The following is a 21101-nucleotide window of genomic DNA, read 5'->3' as shown; positions in this document are numbered from 1 at the left end:
GAGAGAGAGAGAGAGAGAGAGAGAGAGAGAGAGAGGAGAGAGAGAGAGAGAGAGAATAAGAGCATGTAAGTGAGTGCATTGATTTCTCTTCCTCCCTCAAACTAATTAAAGTTTGGCACCAGGTTCACTGGCTCTCTCACTGAACACACACTCCCATGAGAAGACAGCCGCTTATTTACATTTAATGCACATAGGCGCACACACACACGCGCACACACACACACACACACACACACACACACACACACACACACCGCCACACTCGTGATATCCCCACCTGCCTTACAGGTCTACTGAGATTGGAGGAGCTGGTGAGGCGTTTTCTCATCTCCAGGGAAACACTGTCTGTCAGAATGCTGGACGATGACCTCGATCCCACATCCTTACTCAAAGAGATCCGTGATGACAAAGTAGCTACGATCATCATCGACGCTAATGCTTCGGTGTCATACCTAATTCTGAAGAAGGTATACATGCACATACACGCAAACATTTACACAGATTCATTATCCTTGTGAATTATAAATTATAACTACACTAATTAATGCTCGGTCATCATATATTCCGAATCTTCACCTCAAGCTCAAAGGAAAGCCTTTGGCCTTAAGTTTTTTTTTTAATAAAAAAGCTGCAGTTATTGTACAAAAAAAAATCTGTGGTCTCCACAGAGATTTAATAATAAACATCATGATAACATGATATTTATATATCATGTTATTATCAAAATTATATGAAGCAGCTGGACTTAATTTGTGCTTAACCCTATTGTAAAATGCTAACATTTGACAGATTTCTAGTCTTATCTTTGAACTGTTGACATTGTTAATATAATCAATCCCCTTAAAAAAAATTTAAATATTATTTTCCAGCCATTTTCAGAGTGAACCTATATCATATGTACTCTGTATGGTAAAAATGCCTGCAAGAGTCTTTTGTCATTATGCCCACCCATAATACAAGCACACACACGTGTGTGCGCACACACGCACAGACACACACACACACACACACACACACACACACACACACACACACACACACACACACACACACACACACACACACATACTTAACCTACTTGACAATATGATATAGGTTTGCACCGCATGCATCAGCGTGTCCCTGGGTGGCTGTAGTAGTGAAAACTAATGCATTTAAATGGAGCTCGGTGGCAGCTTCCTTTTGTTCCTATCTGTCATTCTCTCTCTCTTCTCTCTCTCTCACTCTCTCTCTCAAACCCCCCCCCCCTTTTTTTATTTACAGCTACTGTAATTTAGCTCTGTTCACTTTAAATCTACCAGTAGTGTTGCTGATTTGAAGCTGCCTGAATATGTCCTGTCCAACCTGCTGATGAAACTATTCTCTCCATTTCCACCTTTCTTGTATACAGTATGCATCTACACTTTAATCTTCTCTTCTCTTATCTCTTCTTTGTAGGCATCTGAGTTGGGGATGACATCAGCATTTTACAAGTACATTCTCACCACCATGGTAAAAACAAGTTGTATTTTTTTTATTTTATTTTTTTTGCCTCATGGAAATGGGTCTAGTACCTAAAGCTCACTTTATGTTTTACATACAAAAAAAAATGCAATTCATTTTCCATATATTTATTTATTTCATATTTTCATTAATAAGAAGGCTTTTGAAATGTTAGAAAACATAAAACAGACTGAAGAAATATGTTCACATATACTGTAGATTGAGTATATGTGATTTAAATATTGTCTACAGAATATAGTCAGGTTATACATGGACAGTAGGGCAGGTAGGCATTTATTTATTATTTGTGTGTGTGTGTGTGTGTGTGTGTTTGAAGGACTTTCCCTTGCTGTGGTTGGATGATGTGGTTGATGAGCAGTCCAACATCGTGGGCTTCTCAATGTTCAACACCACTCACCCATTTTACCTGGAATTCATCCGGAGCCTCAACCTGTCCTGGAGGGAAGGATGTGACCTTAACCCTTACCCAGGGCCAGCGGTAAAACACTTCACATAATCATTTATCAAATGTTAAGCATTTTTAAAAAGAAGCATAATGATCTGCCAATAGAGCAAGAAAAGCTACTTGACATAAGTAATAATGCTTTTATATTTGGTTTATTGTAAACTCATTATTAAAGATTAGGCAAATTTCACTCTTAATTAGAGATATTTTTACTTTCAACATGACATTTTTTCACCGTAACCTTAGCAACTGAAAGGAAAGCACTCGACTGTTTTCTGAAGCTGCATTTCATTAGTGCTGCAGTCTTCATTAAAAAAAAGCTAATGTGAACCATCGGGTATTAGGAAACCTTCAGATACTCAATCTACAGTATATGTGAACAATTTAGTCCTAAACATTGTCAATATAAACATGCACACATTCATTTTTTTCTACACTCATTGGGTTGTTTCTAGCTATCTTCTGCTTTGCTGTTCGATGCTGTCCATGTGGTTGCGAGTGCCGTACAAGAGCTGAACAGAAGTCAGGAAATCGGAGTAAAACCCTTAAGCTGTTCCTCCCCTCAGATCTGGCAACACGGGACCAGCCTCATGAACTACCTGCGCATGGTCAGTGCAGTGTTGTTCCCAAGCTTGTGTCGCATTAATTTTTGGTAGTTTTCTAAAAACCTAACCAAACAGCGAGTGTGTATTTTGTGTATCATTCAAGCTTTTTTGTAGTGGCCTGCAAATGCAAAAACACATTACCAAAAAGAAAATACAACCACAAAGGAAATACATAAGCATGAACACAAAATAGTGCCTGAAGAACCCTGGAAAACATCACGTCACTAGCTAATAATTGTTCATGATGTACTACTATTAAAAAGAACACAAATTACATATTTCAAGCCTGTTATTCAAAATTATTTGAATGTGAAGTTACTTATGTTATTTTTATTGAGGAGTAAATCTTTCTTTTGAATAACACAGCTTCCTTTAGGCGTGTTTACAGCATTTGCATACTTACAGCACTGCCATGCAACATTGCCAGCAGATCTAAAATAACATTATATGAATGCTCTTGAAAACAAAACATGAGGATTTAGCACATTAATTTAAACTCATACATCCTTTTTTTGTAAACATTCTCTGGCTCGTTTTTTTCCCAGGTTCTCTCAGACTGAAATATGCTGCAGCCAATCAGGAAAGAGAATGCGATGTTTAAAAGACACCAAGCTTTGAGTTTTTGTTGTATTTTCACATTTGTTTTGTAAACTTTGGCTAACAAGACCCTCATCATCACCACAATACTGACGAGGAATCTTACAGCACCACATGCACAACAGACACTATATAGTGTTTTTTTTATTTTTTTTTTTATTTACAGATTATGTACATTAATAAGGATCTTGAATCAAATTCACCCTGGCTCTCTGTTTTTCATGATCGAATAAGAATGTGATGTTTATTACTATATAACTATTCCATATCAAGTTTTTGTTGTGTTTTCATTTTGACTTTTGCACTACATTGTGCTGATGTAATTTGTGTGTATCTAAACAAAAACACTGAAGAATGACTTCAGACTGATCCATAGTCAATATGGGGCTGTGTTTTTGCTCAAAAAAGATTTCCACTTCAAAGTTTGCATCACTTCTGTTATTTTAAATCAGGGAACTGCAGTACAGTCTGGGGTTTAAGCCCCGGTATCGCCAAGCTGCCACTCTTGGGCCCTTGAGCAAGGCCCTTAACCCTCTATGCTCCGGGGGTCCCTTACGAGGGAAATATCAAGGTCCGTGACGTCGGAGTGACGTGGGGCCGCCTTCCCGTGGGCTCACCACCTGCAGGAGGGACCGTAAGGGACGGTGCTGTGAGGATTGGGCAGCAGTCGAAGGCGGGGGCCTGCTTAGACTGCTGCCCCCGCGACCCGAATTACGGATAAGCGGGAGAAAATGAATGAATGAATGAATGAACTGCAGTACAGTGGTAACACCAACTGGCATTTGTTCCTAAAAATTAAATGTGGCCAAAGTTAAATAGCTAAATAACCAGATACAAAGCTGTTTGTCTGGGTCTGCATTGGTTAAGTCATTTCTCTAGAGGCTCAGACAGTACAGACTCTTTTTTTCACAACCCCTAACATACATAAAACCAGAAACCAACTACACATTTTACATGCTACTGGTGGTATTTAGAGCTGGGAGTGCAAAACATAGGATTATCAATGCTATCAGGCTTATTTTTCTCTTTTTACTCTTTTTTTAGGTGGAGTATGATGGCTTAACAGGCCGTGTTGAGTTCAACAGCAAAGGCCAGAGAACGAACTACAGCCTGCATATTCTGGAGAAGCATAAATCAGGCCATAAACAGGTAACACACGGTCACATTCAAATCTCTTCTCCTCGTTCTTATTTCAGATAATGGTTTGTAAGTCAAGTCAAGTTTATTTCTATAGTGCTTTTCACAATGGACATTGTCTCAAATCAGCTTTACAGAATTTTAGAGTTAAGGTGAACGATGTGTGTTTATCCCTGATAGCCATGGCGACTGTGGCAAGGAAAAACTCTCTTAGATGCTATAAGGAAGAAACCTTGAGAGAAACCAGACTCGAAAGGGAACCTATCCTCATTTGAGTGATATCAAGTGTGATTATAGTCTTTAAAACACCAACAAGTTGTAACAAGTCGTTCTTTCGGTTTGTGTGTCAGATCGGTATTTGGTATTCAAATAACACCCTGGTCATGAACTCCACCAGTCTGGACATCAATGTATCTGAAACTTTGACCAATAAAACCCTCATCGTCACCACCATCCTGGTGAGGTCTTATGCACTACACACACTGTATGGCATCCATTTTTATGTGCAGTAACAAGGCTCTTAAGGCAAAATCATTATGTGTGTATAAAAACAGGAAAACCCGTATGTCATGAGGAAAGCAAATTATCTGGACCTGGAGGGAAATGAGCAGTATGAAGGCTTCTGTGTGGACATGCTTAAGGAATTGGCAGACATTCTAAAGTTCACCTATCGAATCAAACTGGTAGATGATGGACTATACGGAGCTCCGGAACCCAACGGCTCGTGGACTGGCATGGTGGGGGAGCTTATCAACAGAGTAAGTCAATGCACCCACACGTACACACGTTTCATTTCCTTCATTTATCTTACTTAATTTTTTTTATTGCTTCACTTTACACTACTGGCCTTTTCTCTGTTCTCTCCTTCCTTCTCTTTATCTGGAGCAGAAGGCGGATTTAGCTGTAGCTGCTTTCACCATCACCTCTGAGAGAGAGAAAATCATCGATTTCTCTAAACCTTTCATGACCCTGGGAATCAGTATTCTTTACCGAGTTCATATAGTAAGTTATATAAAGATTTATGTGCCCACAATCACACACAGTCCCTGAGACTCTTGATTTAACTTGGCTTGCTTCTGTAGTGCCTTGGCCTATGATAAATATTCCCTCTACTGGTGAGAAAAAGCAAAGCCATAAATAAACATATTCCTTTGATGCAGGCAAGGTGATGTAGTATTTCAGGGAAAAAAAAATTTATAAATGAAGCTTGTTCTGAAATTCAGCATAAACTTCACTTTTGTAGCACTAGTTTAAATTTTAATAAAATACATTTTAAATTTGAAAAAAAATTAAAATTCTAAGAATACAATATATCGTTCAGTATAGTATATTTCATAACAGTGTGTGTATGTAAATATGTACAGTGTATATATACTATATGGATAGAAGTAGTAATGTGTGGTTCTTCCCCAAACTCTTACACAGAATGAGGCACACAATTGTCTTTGGGTGTGGCGGCATTCAATTTTTCCTTCAATTGAACTAGGAAACCCAAACTTGTTTCTGCATGACAATGCCCCATGCACAAAACCAGCCCCATAAAGATGAGCTTTAGAGCTCTGACCTCAACCCTATTGAACACCTTTGGGATGAATTGTAATGCTGACCGCACCTCTGTCCTCCTCACCCTACATCACTACCTGACATAACTAACATCTGAATGAGCAAAGATCTCCACAAACACACTTCAAGATCTAGTGGAGGATCTTTCCAGAAGAGTGGAGGTTATCATAAGATGTAGAAATGTAGAAATAAATGTAGAATGAGATGTTCAGAAAGCACACATGAATCTTATGCTCAGGTGTGCACCAACATTTATTTGTATAGTGTATGGATCATTATCCCAATCTGGTTATAAAAAATTATTCCAACATGCACCTGTATAAAATGGGTGACATTTTTTTTGCTGACACAAGGCTGTAATATAATACTTCCATTAGACTGTTATGGGTTGCTACTTGATGTAGCTGTTAAGTCACTTAATGTAATTTGGTATTTATATACTGGTTGATTGTTGCCAATGTGTCCCATTAGAGAGCAGTGTTTTATAACTCTAACACTCGAGGTGTTTCATAATTGATTAACAAGTCAAAATCCTGCACACTTAAAGCCAGAATGAAAATCGACTTATCGAATGATTTCAATGAGTACAAACAAATGAATTATTGTATTGCTGCAAATCAGGACACTGTTGGGTTTCTGTATGTAGAGTATCATGACTCTATAGGAATTGGAGGGTTGTGAGACCCCTGCTGAGAAAACAATTCACACATCTCCACCAGAACATTGGTAAAGAGATAAAATATCCAGCACAGCTAAAGCTTTTTAATCTTAAAATACAACATACAATTGCTACAATAAAATTATTACACATATAGGACTAATCTTTAGTGTAAAAATATATAACTATATACAAAAACTACACACTCATAAAGCCCCAAATGTTTATTTTTTATATGAGCCATTAACCACTACTACATCACAACAAAATCCAAAACAACATTTTGTATATATATATAAAAAAAAAAAATCTAATTTTTAATATATAAAATAATACTGATAGTCACAGTCAGAATGCAAAGTTCGGAGGTGTTCAGAGTATCTTTATGTGCTTATCTTTGCACAGTTTTTAAATGACCTCCAGCAAGTTCATGTTACACCATGATTTGCAGGGCATAAAGCATTTGACGCCTGGAGGTTTTTTTTTTTACAATTTAACCCGCTTTAATAACTACTACTGCCACCGAATGATACAGGACAGCAATTACACAAGGAATCCTAAATCTTAGTGAAACTTTTTAACTGGTTGCATTCACATTTCTAATGGGACTCCTAATGAGTGTGTTATTAAAGGCAGGAGCACTTAGAGGATAAATGTGGTGAGTTAATGGATAAAAAGATAAATAAGCTGTTAAACATAAATATGTGGTTTTGCTTCAATTGTGTGTAATGTTACTTGACATATTGGGTCATCGATGTAAAAAAACAACAAAAAAACAATCTTTCTATACAGTAGCTTAAAGTTTATTATATAGATTTACATACATTAGTTTTACCGTAAGCTTGTACATCCTATTATTTAAAATATAAAATATAAAAATACTGCTTTACCTGGAAACTTACAAGACCCTCCTGTGATGTGTGAATACTAATATATTTCTCTTTTATTTTTTTTAATGTATCTTTCCCTGTTTTTTTACTTTTAGGGTCGGAAACCAGGCTATTTCTCCTTCCTAGATCCTTTCTCTCCGGCGGTTTGGCTTTTCATGCTGTTGGCCTATCTGGCTGTTAGCTGTGTTCTATTCCTTGCTGCTAGGTACACACACACACACACACACACACACACACACACACACACACACACACACACACACACACACACACACACACACACACACAACCCAACTCACAATCAAAGATGTTTGTGTATTGTAACCTCTGCTTTGCACTGCTCTATTTATGTATCATGTACAGTATCAAAACTGAGCATTGCCAGATCAAATAACTTATATTTTAATAGTAAAATGTAAATATATGCTACAGAATTTGAACCCATTATAATGAAGTTGCGACTCTCTGAATCACAGCCTGTCAGTCACAAGTCTTAGCCTATAACACATTGCCTATGAACCATCTCATATTTATTGCACATTTGGCCGGCCACAACCAACTGAATATATCTATCACAGAAAATTAACAGCCCATGGCTAGTCATTTGCAGTGTCAAATAAATGTTTTTGTCCTGTAAAACCAGACAGGCAAATTGAGTAAAAAAAAAACTAAACAAAAACTGCCAAACTCTGGAACTATTTTAAGCTTTGTGTTCTTTGATGGATATCTTAAGAGAAAGTAAAAAAAATATATATTCATTTCATTCATTTAAAGGTCACACTCTATATGTTTGTGTGTGTGTGTGTGTGTGTGTGTGTGTGTGTGTGTGTGTGTGTGTGTGTGTGTGTGTGTGTGTATCTTAGGTTAAGCCCCTATGAGTGGTATAACCCTCATCCGTGCTTGCGGGAACGCCGGGACCTGCTGGAGAACCAGTATACACTAGGGAACAGTCTGTGGTTTCCAGTTGGAGGCTTCATGCAGCAGGGCTCAGAAATAATGCCTAAAGCTCTGTCTACACGCTGTGTTAGCGGAGTCTGGTTAGTGTGTGTGTGTCTGTGTGTGAGTTTGTGTGTGTGTGTGTGTGTGTGTGTGTGTGTGTGTGTGTGTGTGTGTGTGTGTGTGTGTGTGTGTGTTGGCACTTGCAACAGTTTAATTACTTTATTTCCAGTGCAAAGTTTCAGTGTATTTAGGGTTAAATGTAAGTAATAAGTATAGAAAAATGTCAAAATAGGTTTACTTTTGCATCATTCATTCTTAAACTTTCTATCGGTCCCTTCTCCTCCCAGGTGGGCCTTCACGCTGATCATCATCTCGTCGTATACAGCCAATCTGGCTGCTTTTCTGACAGTGCAGAGGATGGAGGTCCCCATCGAGTCACCTGATGACCTGGCAGACCAAACCAACATTCAGTATGGCACGATACATGGCGGGAGCACCATGACCTTCTTCATGGTATGATTTTCAAACACATGCTTGTTGTTAATACAACTATGTCCTTGCTGGATGTATGGTAGGCTCGTGTTAGACCTGTTTAATTTGGCATATTCCGCTGTTTGAAGGAGTGTTGTATTTTGTTTGTTCGTTTGAGTAAATCTTGGTGTGCTGTGTGCTGTAACAGGACTTGTTTGCCCATGTAAGGCTTTGACATTCTATGTTTATTTGCGGTCTTGTCTCTGATTATGTATGAATATCTGCATAAACTATGTGTGCCCAGATTGTACTTTTGCATTGGCCCAAATGCAAACTCAGCAGGGATTTAATACTTGGCATTTAGATAAAGAAATGTTTTTTTTTTTATTTGGAAAGGCTTTGTTCAATTAAATTTTGTTCAGTGAATTCTGTTCAGCAGCTACTTCGGCCAACACACACACACACATACATGCATAAACAAGCTGGAAACAAACTAATTCCGATATCTGTTTGAAAAGCACACATTCTAAATGCACAGCAGGCATCAATTATTAGGCTGAATACGAATGAATTTACTCTAAAAATCATTCACAGGAGTATGAAAATCGTTATTTATGAAAATCCAGTTTGCTCACAAACATGTTTATAGTAGACTACCTAATGCCAACCTCAGTTAAAAGGCTTTTAATCATATAATTGGCATTACAAATTTATAATGAAAATGATATAAACACACACACACACACACACACACACACACACACACACACACACACACACACACACACACACACACACACACACACAGGCACAGGCACATTAACTGCACCTTTTATGAAACTTAGTTCATCTTAATAAATTGGAAAAGTGCAACTCAAACCAAATCCATACAATAATTAACTATTACATTAAGAGATAAGACTAATCATTTAATTAAGACAAAATTAATGGTGCCTTATAAAAGTAAGGCATAGTCTACATGCTGATTTGGCATTACTACAAGAATAAACTCACACTGAAGGTGGTCTTTTGACATTTTGTTGTCTCTGAGCTTTTAATGATTTTTTTGGGTCACACCAGAATAGTATGTGTAAAACGTATCTCTTCGTTTCACTTTTCCCTTCACAAGGACAAAAAATGGCGTTGTTATACAAGTTTGCCTGTATCATGTATCAACCAGCTTTTAGTGACTGTTTCAAAAAGAGAAGAGTTGCTGGAACAGCGACAAGGACAAATGTCCATCTCAGTTGCCATTCATCTCTGTCTCCTTTCCAGAACTCGCGTTACCAGACGTACCAGCGTATGTGGAACTACATGTACTCCAAGCAGCCCAGTGTGTTTGTGAAGAGCACGGAGGAAGGCATTGCCCGTGTACTGAACTCCAAATACGCCTTTCTTCTGGAGAGCACCATGAACGAGTACCACCGCAGTCTCAACTGCAATCTAACACAGATCGGGGGCCTGCTAGACACCAAGGGCTATGGAATTGGCATGCCTCTTGGTGAGAGAGACCAGAACAAATTATTTGATTTTCAACATATTTAATGACGACATGGTAAATTAAAGTTTAATAGGGCTGCTTTTTGACTTTTTGCCCAGGAAAAACTGATGTCAAATGTTCGTAGCACAAATCAGGATTCAATAACAATGAGTTTTTATTAATATGTAATAGAAAAAGCTTATTCAATTTCTGATACCGCAAAATGCAATTGCAATGAAGAAAAAGCTTCTAAAATTTATAGCATGATCACATCATCCTGGCATTGCAATCAAATATTTTTGACTAAAAAACAAAAACAGCTAAAAGCTTAACATGATAGTTCAGAATTGTAGCTTTAATTTTCTGATATCTTTTAATTAATCTTATTTTGAGTCATGCCTACTATAATACTGATCTTTGTCTTCAAATGGAGAATTGTGATACCTTCACTACTGCCCTGTCAGTGGTGTTGTTGATGTCCCTCACTGCTGCTGTTGTTTTTCTTGGCCAGCCTGTTCAATGACTGCTTGCTAGTATACCGGCGGTTTCTTTTTTTTCCTGAATTTTCCAAATGGTTATGTTGGCTACACAGTATATAATGTGCAGAGTTTCAACAAATTAGCTTTTTTCCCCCAGCATCAAATTTATAGACAGGACTGTATCTATTAAACATTACACATTTCCTATAATCAATAGCAGAGAGTAATCTATTATTTATCCTGAAGAATTTAGTTTTCTATCTTCAGACAAACCCTCAAATTATGTCAAAATACAGTTTGGCTATCTATCTATCACAGAGGCCAATCTTTAAGCAATGTGTTTGGTGCATAGCAACATCCTATTTCTAAGTTAGAGTAAATACAAAGTAATAAGGGAAGATTTTGGAGTGATCATCTCAGTGTTGGGAATTGAATATGGCATACATTATACAAAAAAATACGTATTAGATATGAACTCATATGACTAAGCTCAAGGCAAAAGACATACATAGACTAGATGATACAACCGGAAAAACAAAGGACACAAAAAAGCAAAAATCCATTTGCACAACCACGACCAGATGAATTTCACCTTGCACAGGTGACAATACTGCAGCCATGGGTAAAGAAGTCCAAGTCAATCTACTGCTCACAAATCCATAAATAGAGTGAGACAAAGATAGAGACATGCCAGAGAGACTGATTCTTGAAACACACAAACAAACAAAAAATCTATCTGTCTCAGAAATGTTTTTGTGTGTTGTATTGGCATCACTCTATTACTCTTTTTTTTTCCAGGCTCTCCCTTTCGGGATGAAATCAGTCTGGCGGTTCTGCAGCTGCAGGAGAATAACAGGCTGGAAATTTTGAAGCGAAGATGGTGGGAGGGAGGGCAATGCCCCAAAGAGGAGGACCACAGAGCTAAAGGTACCAGCATTTTTACATTGAATCAGCCTATATCACTGCTTAAAGTTGGTATGTTGCTATATCTATTCTTGGCTCTAAGCATAAAAGGAAAAAAGAACATATCTGCATTTCGGTGTGTAAATTAAAGAAAGCAATATGCTTTTTGTGTAATTTTCTGGGTCTGGACGACATTTCTGTTGTGTGTAAGAAAGGATTGGTATGTTTAATAAAGTGTGCGTGTCTTTGCGTGTTGCAGGTCTGGGAATGGAAAATATTGGTGGGATCTTTGTGGTATTGATCTGTGGATTAATCATTGCCGTGTTTGTGGCAGTGATGGAGTTTGTGTGGTCCACACGGCGCACTGCTGAAACAGATGAGGTATGATTTCTGTCCACTCACCAAACAGGAGGCTACCAAAGCCAAACAGCACTGCAGTACGATACTTGTGTGTATGGGAATTGTCAGTGTGTGGTTAAATGGGCTGGTTATATGTTTGAGTGTGTATACAGTACATAGTTGCAAAAAAAACCTTACAGTAAAAGAGCATGTTCCATCATCATGCATAAAGTGCTAACGCTTACTCCATGATATACACCAGAAGCATTCACAAGTTGGGAGATTTTCTTGGGATTCAATTACATCATATGAAAAAACGGGGTTTTGGCGTTGAGATCATGAGAAAACTAAGTTGTGATGGAAAAGATGTGCCATGCCAAAATTAAGTTGTGATCATGAAAAAACAAGAAAGAAATATAGTAATGCTTGGCTCCTTAGGACCGGCTTTAATGGTGATGAAACATTGGCATGGCTGCCATTGGCATGGCTGCAAACACAGCTGCTTTTGGTGACCGCCCACCGCTTGTAGACAAAGTAGATGTGCAAAGTGAAATATGGAATTAATTTGCTGTTAAATAAATGTTGCTGACAGTCAGGTCAAGCCCACAGACATAACAAAACCTGTCTGTAAGAAATGTTACAAAACAATGCAAGTAAAGTGAGCCAACATCAACTTAGCAAAACATCTTGCCGACAGACTTGCTAGAAGAATTTAAAGAGCAACATATAGCAGCTTATATTATACCATTATTCTGAGTATGCCCTCAAATATAATTTAAATAAGTGCCATTTCTTTTTGTGATAAACTGCAAAGAGGTGTATTAAGTCTAAGACTGCTTAATAAATGATATGTGGTTTCAAATATAGAGTTATATTAATTAAAAAGACTTTTAAATTATGAAAAAAATGAGAATAAGAGAGGAAAAATTTTCTGGTTTTCATGTCAATGCGCTGTAAAAAACTTTCCATTGTGAACCAATCTATAAAGATCAGCAGCTTTTTGTTAAAATTTAGCTTGGCAGCTGACAAAATATATTTTTATAATATATTTTATTATTCATATATTTATTTTGTTATATTTTACGTTTAAACAGTTCCACTCTGTTTTAGCAGACCGCAAACACTGGGTGTTTATTAATAAATAAAAAAAGTTATATTATTCAAAGGCTTTTCCTGTTGTTTATTTTTTATTTTTGCCATTGTATCAATTTTGTATTGGTATCAAGATATTAAATTTAGGTATCATATTGGATAAATGGTAAAAATTTTAAATAAAAAAAAGAAAATGTATAAACATGATAATACTTCACAGTAAAAAACAGTTTTAAGCAATAAAAACGTAGTGAAGAAGATGTGAAAGTGTATTCTGATGTAAGTGTTGTTTAGATGGAACTTTGACTAAACCCTGTGTATTTGACTGAGGCTAGCTTTTTTGTGATGTTAGTAAGTTGATAGACTACTGTGAAACGCCATGCATTAGCTTTTCTACAATTCTCTCATTCACAGGTGTCTGTATGTCAGGAGATGCTGAGTGAGTTTCGGAATGCCGTGTCGTGTAAGAAGAGCTCTCGTCTACGCCGGCGTCGGCCTCTCTCAAGCTCTTTAGCCCTGCGCCACCCGTCCCGCCTCGGCCTGGGGACCTCGCGTCCTCTGCGCCTGGTCAGAGAGATGCGCCTCAGCAATGGAAAGCTCTACAGCGGTGCAGGGCCTTTAACAGGCGGCTCTGGAGGTGCAGGAGGCCCCTCAGAGCTTGGTCCTGGACCACAACGTCTTTTAGAGGAGCCTCTGGGTGCCAAGAGCACACCAGCAGGGTCTTTGGGTCCCCCTGCAGTGACAGTGCCTCTGCCACGAGGCTGCACTCATGTACGGATTTGCCAGGAGTGCCGGCGCATACAGAGCCTACGCACAACCTCATGCTCACGCATCCCTCCATCCTCGGCACCTCTGCCTCGCCTAGCTCCACCCCCTCCACGCTCCTCCTCCAACACAGACAGCGAGGGAGGGGGTGGGCCCAGCCCACGCCGAAGAGGCCATTCCCCTCCTCCGAGAGCCTGTGCACTCCCGCCCCCTCAGAGCACCCCAAATACAGACCTATTGGTAGGCCAGGACTGAGAGAACAGGAAGGAGAGAGACAGAGACAGATGGAGGAAATCAGGAACGGACAGATTTGGGACATACTGTTCTGTGAGGACAGATCAACATGTTGATCAGAATGACAAAATATAGAAGAGGGACTTGAATGTTTTCACTGGAGTCTGGTCCTCCCACTTCCTCCTCTGTGTTTTGTCATGTCTGGAATTGCTATTTTAGATTGTGTGAAAATCACTATAGATGTATCACCTAAAGAGAAACAAAAAAGGTGGTTTCTTTTCATAATGCAGTGACATTGGAAGCCGAGGATGGATGAGTAACGCAGAGATATTTCATCTCCCCCTGAACTGCAGCTCCCTTGCACAAAGACTCCCTCGTACTGAACTTTCTGGCTTCTCCTAAATGAGAGCACACACACCATCAAAAGAGGATGTTTAATCTATGTTAAATGTACTACAATCTGAAAAAAAAGAAAGGGACACTCCAAATAGACTGATCATTCTCATGTTTTTTTTTTCTTTACTAGGTTTATTATTATAATTATTATTATTATTAATGTTGTTATTTTTATTCACTGTCTACCTTGTTTAACTCACCAGGCTTACTTTTGTTAGGTTAAAAAAGAAAAGTAAAGAACTACAGGCATTTTATACATTAATGGAATGTTGTTAAAACAGATTAATTGCGTGTGAAGGCCAGAATACACTCAGGAGATGCTGATGAGCTATTCCTTTGGTATTATTATAACAGCATAGTGAAGATTATGTACAAGGGTCAACATGTTAGTGAAGGATACAAAGATGAACGCTGATACTGTTTATCAGTGCAGTACAGCCAGCAGATTTTTTTAAGGTGGTGGTAGAAGAGCTTGAGTATTGTTATTTAATTTTTATTTTTATTTTTATTTTTTTTATACTTGAAGTGATAATTAACATGGTTTCACCCAAAACACTATTGTACCTACACCTCAACCGGAGTGACTTTTTTTTTTTTTTGTTTTTTTTTGTTTTGGAGTATTTGTGAGGAATCATGGTTGCAGGTCAAGCTGATTTTGCCAAAATGTGTAATACAATGCAAGTTAAGAGTACAGGTACATTTGTTTCTCAATTTTGTAACCTCTGCCTCTTCCTTTTTTGACCTTATGTGACACCATCATTTTGCTCTCTATTTTTCCCTATTCTTAATTAAGAGTAATTTACATGCTCTTGCTATAAGCTGACCCTGTTAACCTTGTAAGCGAAGCAAGCTAACTGATAATGAGAGCGGAAATAGTTCTTAACCAAGAAATGTTCATGCCAGAAATCCTTAGTAGCATCAAGACCTTTTTCCAAACACAGTGTTAGAGCAACAGATTAATTCATCTTTTAATTACTGCTTTATAGGACATAATATTGGGATTAAATCTCAAATTACTCATACATACAGAACACATGCAAAATCATGCAAAATTCAGGCCTTAGAGATAAAATGACCAGCTACCATATAGGTAAATATACAGCAACTGACTGTAGACCACAGTTTGTCAGGTTCTCTCTGCCTGTCTGTCAATGAAAAGGTGCAACCACAGGATCACTGGATTGCTATGACTCTGAATGTGGCTAGTTAGTGAGTATTGCGATGGTATAAAGTTGTACAAAAGGTGATTTTATACCTATTGAGTTACCTGGTGGATCTACTGGATCAAATCAGCAGAGTGTGTGTAGGTATAAGTGGACAAACTTGTGACTGGATGTGAAGGACCAGTCTTGTATAAGCAGCACACGTAATACTCTTAGCTGGTCAGCAGGTTATCATATCCCTTACTGACAAATGGTGGCATTCCAAACAACAAAAAACTAGACAAAATCTCTACAAATAAGATTATATTTTTTCCCTTTTAATACAACATATAAAAAAGAACATGTGTAAAGAGATAATGGCAGATTACAGATCGTACAGAAACCATACATTCCTGAAGAGATCTGAGGGGAATCGAACCATTCTATATTTTAAATTTCTCTGCTCTGTTCTTTTTCAAATTTCTACTACTGTGCAATGGTTTATCAAAATGATGGTCATGAATAATAATATGATTATATTGTTGTAATTATAAGTACTTCTACTGAAGTGGAGAAGTCATTTGGGTTGTATATGAGGGGGTCAAAGTTTAAGTGTAGGGATGAGGGTCTGCTACTGAGCGACCACCTGTTATTAAAGCTATAGACAAACAGATTTCTATGGAATAAAGAATACAACAATCAGTCTTTAATTATATTGGGTTTTGTGTGTATTTGGAAAAGAAAAACTGACAATTTGAGTCTGAATTTGCATAAAGATATCTATAGGCAAATATCTCCTATTAAAAAAAGATTTGTTTTTCTCACAAATTATTTGGGAGTATTTTCTGAGTCATACTGTTTATGCGTTTCAGTGGGCAAGAATACTTCAAATTCTAAATTAATTCAAATTGAAAGCGTGATGTACAAATCCGACTGTAATATACACTAATCAGCTATAACATTCAATTAATATATTTTTTACAGTGGCACCTGTCAGGGAATAGGATGTATTAGGTGGACAGGTGAACAGTCATTTCTCAAAGTGAATGTGTTGGAAGCAAAAGAAATGGGTCATCATAAGGATATCTTTGTAAGGAGTGACTGTGAAAAGGGACAATTGTGTTTAGGTCAGAGTATCTCCAAAACAACAGGTCTTCCTGGTCTTCCTGGGTTTTCCAGTTATGGATAGGTTAATACTTGCCAAAAGGGCTCTAAGAAGAACAACTGATGATCTGGCAACAAGATTAGTTCCAAAAGGCATTGATGTGCATGGAGGGGAAAGCTAGACAGTCTGGTCCAATCCCACAGAAGAGCTACTGTAGAATAAACAGCTGAAAAGCCAATCTCCTATAATGGTCACATGAGCATCAGAACTAGATGATGAAGCACTGAACTAGACGATGAGAAAAGTTGCCAGACAAATCACGTTATCTTTTACATCATGACTGGATGTGTGTGCTGGGCAATGTTCTGCAGGGAAACCTTGGGTCCTGGCATTCACGTGGATTTTACTTTGACACATACCATCTACCTAAACAAAACCTAAACAACTTAATGGTAAACTTCTTCATGGGACCAATATTTCCTAATAGCATTGGCTTCTTTCAGCAGGATAACACTCCCTGCACATCGACACTGCATCAATTGTTCAGTAATGCTTTGAGGAACATAATACGGTCAAAGTTTTTACTTGGCCTCCAGATCTCAATCCATTTGATTATATGTAGTGAAACACATTTGATCCATGGAGGGTTCAACTTCCAACTTGCAGGACTTAAAGGATCTTCTGCATCTTGGTGCCAGATACTAGCTGTTTGGCCATTAATATGTGGTATTTTATATTTTTAGTGATCAAGGGGTTTGATGCATGTTCTTCTCACTGTACTGACGCCACCAGCTGAGAACATGATGTTGTTGCTAGGAGACAGACAGTGTCCATTCTTCATTCATTCTGTACTGACATTATTTCTACTTTCTTCACACGTTGATCATTCTGATCTGCTGTTCTTAACATAGTCAACCCTCTATGCACTTGTTTTAACAAAAAAATAACTATTTAGTTAAATTTAGATATAATACTAATTTGAAATGTAATCATAATAATTGAAACATCTCCAAGACCAATGAAACCCTTTCAATACTGCATTTTTTTTCTTTTAAGTATTTTGGGTGTCATTTAAAAACCTATTGGAGTAAGTAACTGTCAATTTCCTTAAAACTGTACATGGCTTCCTTGGCACCTGCATTCTTCTTTATTGGGTGTGATCTGGACTGAGAATTGCTGCGATGACAAAGGAGTTTAGAAAATTAAGTTAAGCACTTCATATTGGCTTATTTATACGGTATTATGGCACTACTGTTGCTTTATCTTACACAAAGCCAAAAGGTTCAGTGTTCTAAGAGAAAAACAGTGCCAGTCTATGTGCTAAAATTACAGGAAATATGGTAAGTCAAACCTCTTGATATCATCATTGATGTGGTTGTGGTTATTTGGAAAGCCATGGCTTTTTTTTTCTAGGAAAACTAAACTTATAGAGAGATCCTGTAAGGGGATCATTGAAAGCAAATCGTTAGAAAATTACTTTAGTGTGCAGAATGTCTGCAGCAACCCATCTAACAGAGAATGTTATTATAACATTAAGTGAATATTAGATTTAGAAGTTGTTAGAAAGTTAGGTTGTAATTTTCAAAGAATAACATTTCTGCAGTATTCTGATGTAATAATAGTTTGGAATTTTTAATTGAAGCTGTCTTATCTTGGAACAATGTTGGAAAAGATTATTAAAAGATGACTGCTAAGGTTGATTATCACAGTTTGAACATGTTGGGTCAGGTTTGCATGGCTGTGTGGTAGTTTGCACAATAATGGAAAATAATCTACCAGATCAAACGGCAAATAAATAATTAGTTTAATGATCTCTTGCTGCTATTTTACTAAAGGCAACATGCAACATAACAACAATGTAATGAAAGTTCACCTTTTTACTGTGGCAAATATAAAAAGCAAATCTGTTTCTGTATTGTATTTAGTCTTTAACAGTATGGGTACTTTTAGCTCTACCGCTGAATCTTCTCTATTCATTTATTAGCCCTATAGAAAAATATGCCGAAATCAATTTTGACCTTTTTGTTTTCATTTATCCAAAACATTATACAGCCAATAAAATGCGGGCAACTGGCCATCACACTGATGTGCTCACTTCCCAAACCATGTAGACATGGTTTGACAAGATTAGAGTAGAAGTGTTTTATAGAAAGTTCTGTCCTTAACCCCACTAACACTGTTGGGATGAACTGGCCTCCTGTTCAAACATTCTTTCAAACACGAGTTTAGTTATTTCATATACAGTCCTTATTGCACTATTCTTCACTGTTCATATATGTAGTTACTGCATTCTGCCTAGTTTTATATAATTATTTATACATGGCTCCAATGGGATTTAATCTTAAGAATTAATCTTCATATTTGCTTTACTACTGAAAATAAGTTGAATTTATAAAATTCAATTATTTGATTTAATTTGAGTCTAGTTTTCATTACCTTCTTTAGTGAAATGTAGTTAGCTAGTAAGAAGCTTGGCTATTCTATAACATAACATAACATGTTAGCGACTGGTCCTGCTATCAGCCTGATTAAAATCAGGATTTTGTTATTATTTTGAATATGATCTGCCATCTCTGTGTTTCTAAACCCTGCAATACTTTGCAGCTTCACTCTGTGAATTATAATGTTACCTAGTAATACAGACAGCATATACTGGCAGAGCCAATCTGGACACCAGCATTTCATCCACGAAGCTCAGGAACCTGACCAAGAGTGATTCTGGACAGATTCTCAGTCTGTAGACACTGTTAGCAACCAAATGCACTAATGTAACCTCATTAACTAATGCAAAACATCAGCAAGGGCATGTAAAGATTGTTTCTTATTTTGAAAATACATTAATTTATTGAACTGTATTTGTACCATATGGAAAAGAAAATATATATCTTTATATATATTAAAATATATCTTTATATTGCTCGTCATACCACATGAGTAGGGGCAAGGATTCCTCAGAAACATATGGTGTGAAATTCACATTAGAAAACTACTACATTGAATACAGACACTACAGACTTTAGAATATTTTTTTTTATCACATTTTGATGAATATTTTATAAAAATATTAACAGTTGGCCAAAACAGCCGTCATTGTCTATTTCACTTGTCCCAGTTTTCCTTCTCCAGCCATATTGCAGTAAAACTCTTCTGCATGACAATTCTTTTTGCAGTATAACTGAAACAGATGTTAGTGATCATTGTCTATATTCAAACAAGCTAAACATGTTGGTATAATGATTAGAGTTATGTTTGGATTATAGATCATGTTCAGATTTATTCCTGTCAGCCTCCAATGTTACTATAGAAACAAATAAAGCATGGCTGCTCGGATACAGCAGCATTGTGACTCTCATTTGTTCTGCCTCTGGCTCCTCTTTTTTATTCATTAAATTTAACTATCTGGTAAGAAAAAAGTCTGACCATAAGCAGTTTCAACAGAGGCATGAAGACATGAAAAACATGCAACATCGTCAGAAAAGCAACGAGTCCTTCATTAAACCTCAAGATTCACTTCATTTATGTTTCATTTGTGTTATTTCATATCATGCAACAACGTGCTTCATTGTGCAGAGGAAAAAAGCATAGGAAAAAGTAGTTAACAGTCTAATAATAGTAATAAAAAAATATATTTTAATAATAATAATAATAATAATAATAATAATAATAATAATAATATTGAAATTAATAAAAACAACAATAAAAAATATAAAAACTATAATAAAATTAATGCACCAGTAAAACTAAAAATCAACTTTCTTTCGGCTTCTCCCACTAGGGGGCGCCACAGCGGATCCTTCGCATGTTTGATTTGGCACATGTTTTTACACTGGATGCCCTTCCTAACGCAACCCTCCCCGTTTATCCGGGCTTGGGACCGGCACTGAAAGTGGCTGGGGTTGGATCCCTGACCGGGGATTGAATCTGGGCCGCGGTGTTGAGAGCACCGCATCCTAACCACTAGACCACCAGGGAACCCCCGCCAGTAAAACTTTTTTTGAAATTAATAAATAAAAAATTCAATAATAGATTGATAGATAGGGTCTAATGAATGTTGTGTTTCCTCCATACAACTATGAAATTGACTACACTAATTAGTCCCAAAATTATATTTCTTAACATTAAATCCTTTCAGTACATTGCTGTTTTAGCTACTGAACATTAGTGTGACTATGGGAATATTATTGTGACAAAATATGAACACATTTTGTTCTTAAATGTGTTTCAATATAACACGTACAACACGACATAAACCAGATCTAAAACTGAAGTTTAAAATACACTACATAATAAAACAAAGCATTGGGACTCCTGACGTTACTTCCTACACTTAAACTAGGAGTTCCAAACCTGTTCCAGCA

At 37.2% G+C, this 21101-nt stretch overlaps 1 protein-coding gene across 1 annotated transcript in view; it reads left to right on the top strand.

The window, feature by feature from the left end:
* Positions 1-16461, top strand: part of grik5 (glutamate receptor, ionotropic, kainate 5) — an 87313-nt gene extending 70852 nt beyond the window's left edge. The window contains 15 exon segments of the mRNA XM_083536301.1: positions 289-467; positions 1438-1491; positions 1820-1981; positions 2404-2556; positions 4195-4299; positions 4638-4745; positions 4842-5045; positions 5176-5289; positions 7494-7603; positions 8262-8435; positions 8685-8850; positions 10084-10309; positions 11566-11694; positions 11930-12051; positions 13516-16461. Coding sequence (XP_083392427.1) covers positions 289-467; positions 1438-1491; positions 1820-1981; positions 2404-2556; positions 4195-4299; positions 4638-4745; positions 4842-5045; positions 5176-5289; positions 7494-7603; positions 8262-8435; positions 8685-8850; positions 10084-10309; positions 11566-11694; positions 11930-12051; positions 13516-14121 — 2612 coding nt within the window. The 3' untranslated portion in view covers positions 14122-16461.
* The last annotated feature ends 4640 nt before the right edge of the window (positions 16462-21101 follow it).

This window comes from Silurus aristotelis (genome assembly GCF_946808225.1).
Source record: "Silurus aristotelis genome assembly, chromosome: 1".
Classification (NCBI taxonomy): domain Eukaryota; kingdom Metazoa; phylum Chordata; class Actinopteri; order Siluriformes; family Siluridae; genus Silurus; species Silurus aristotelis.
This window is presented reverse-complemented; position numbering and strand designations above follow the sequence as displayed.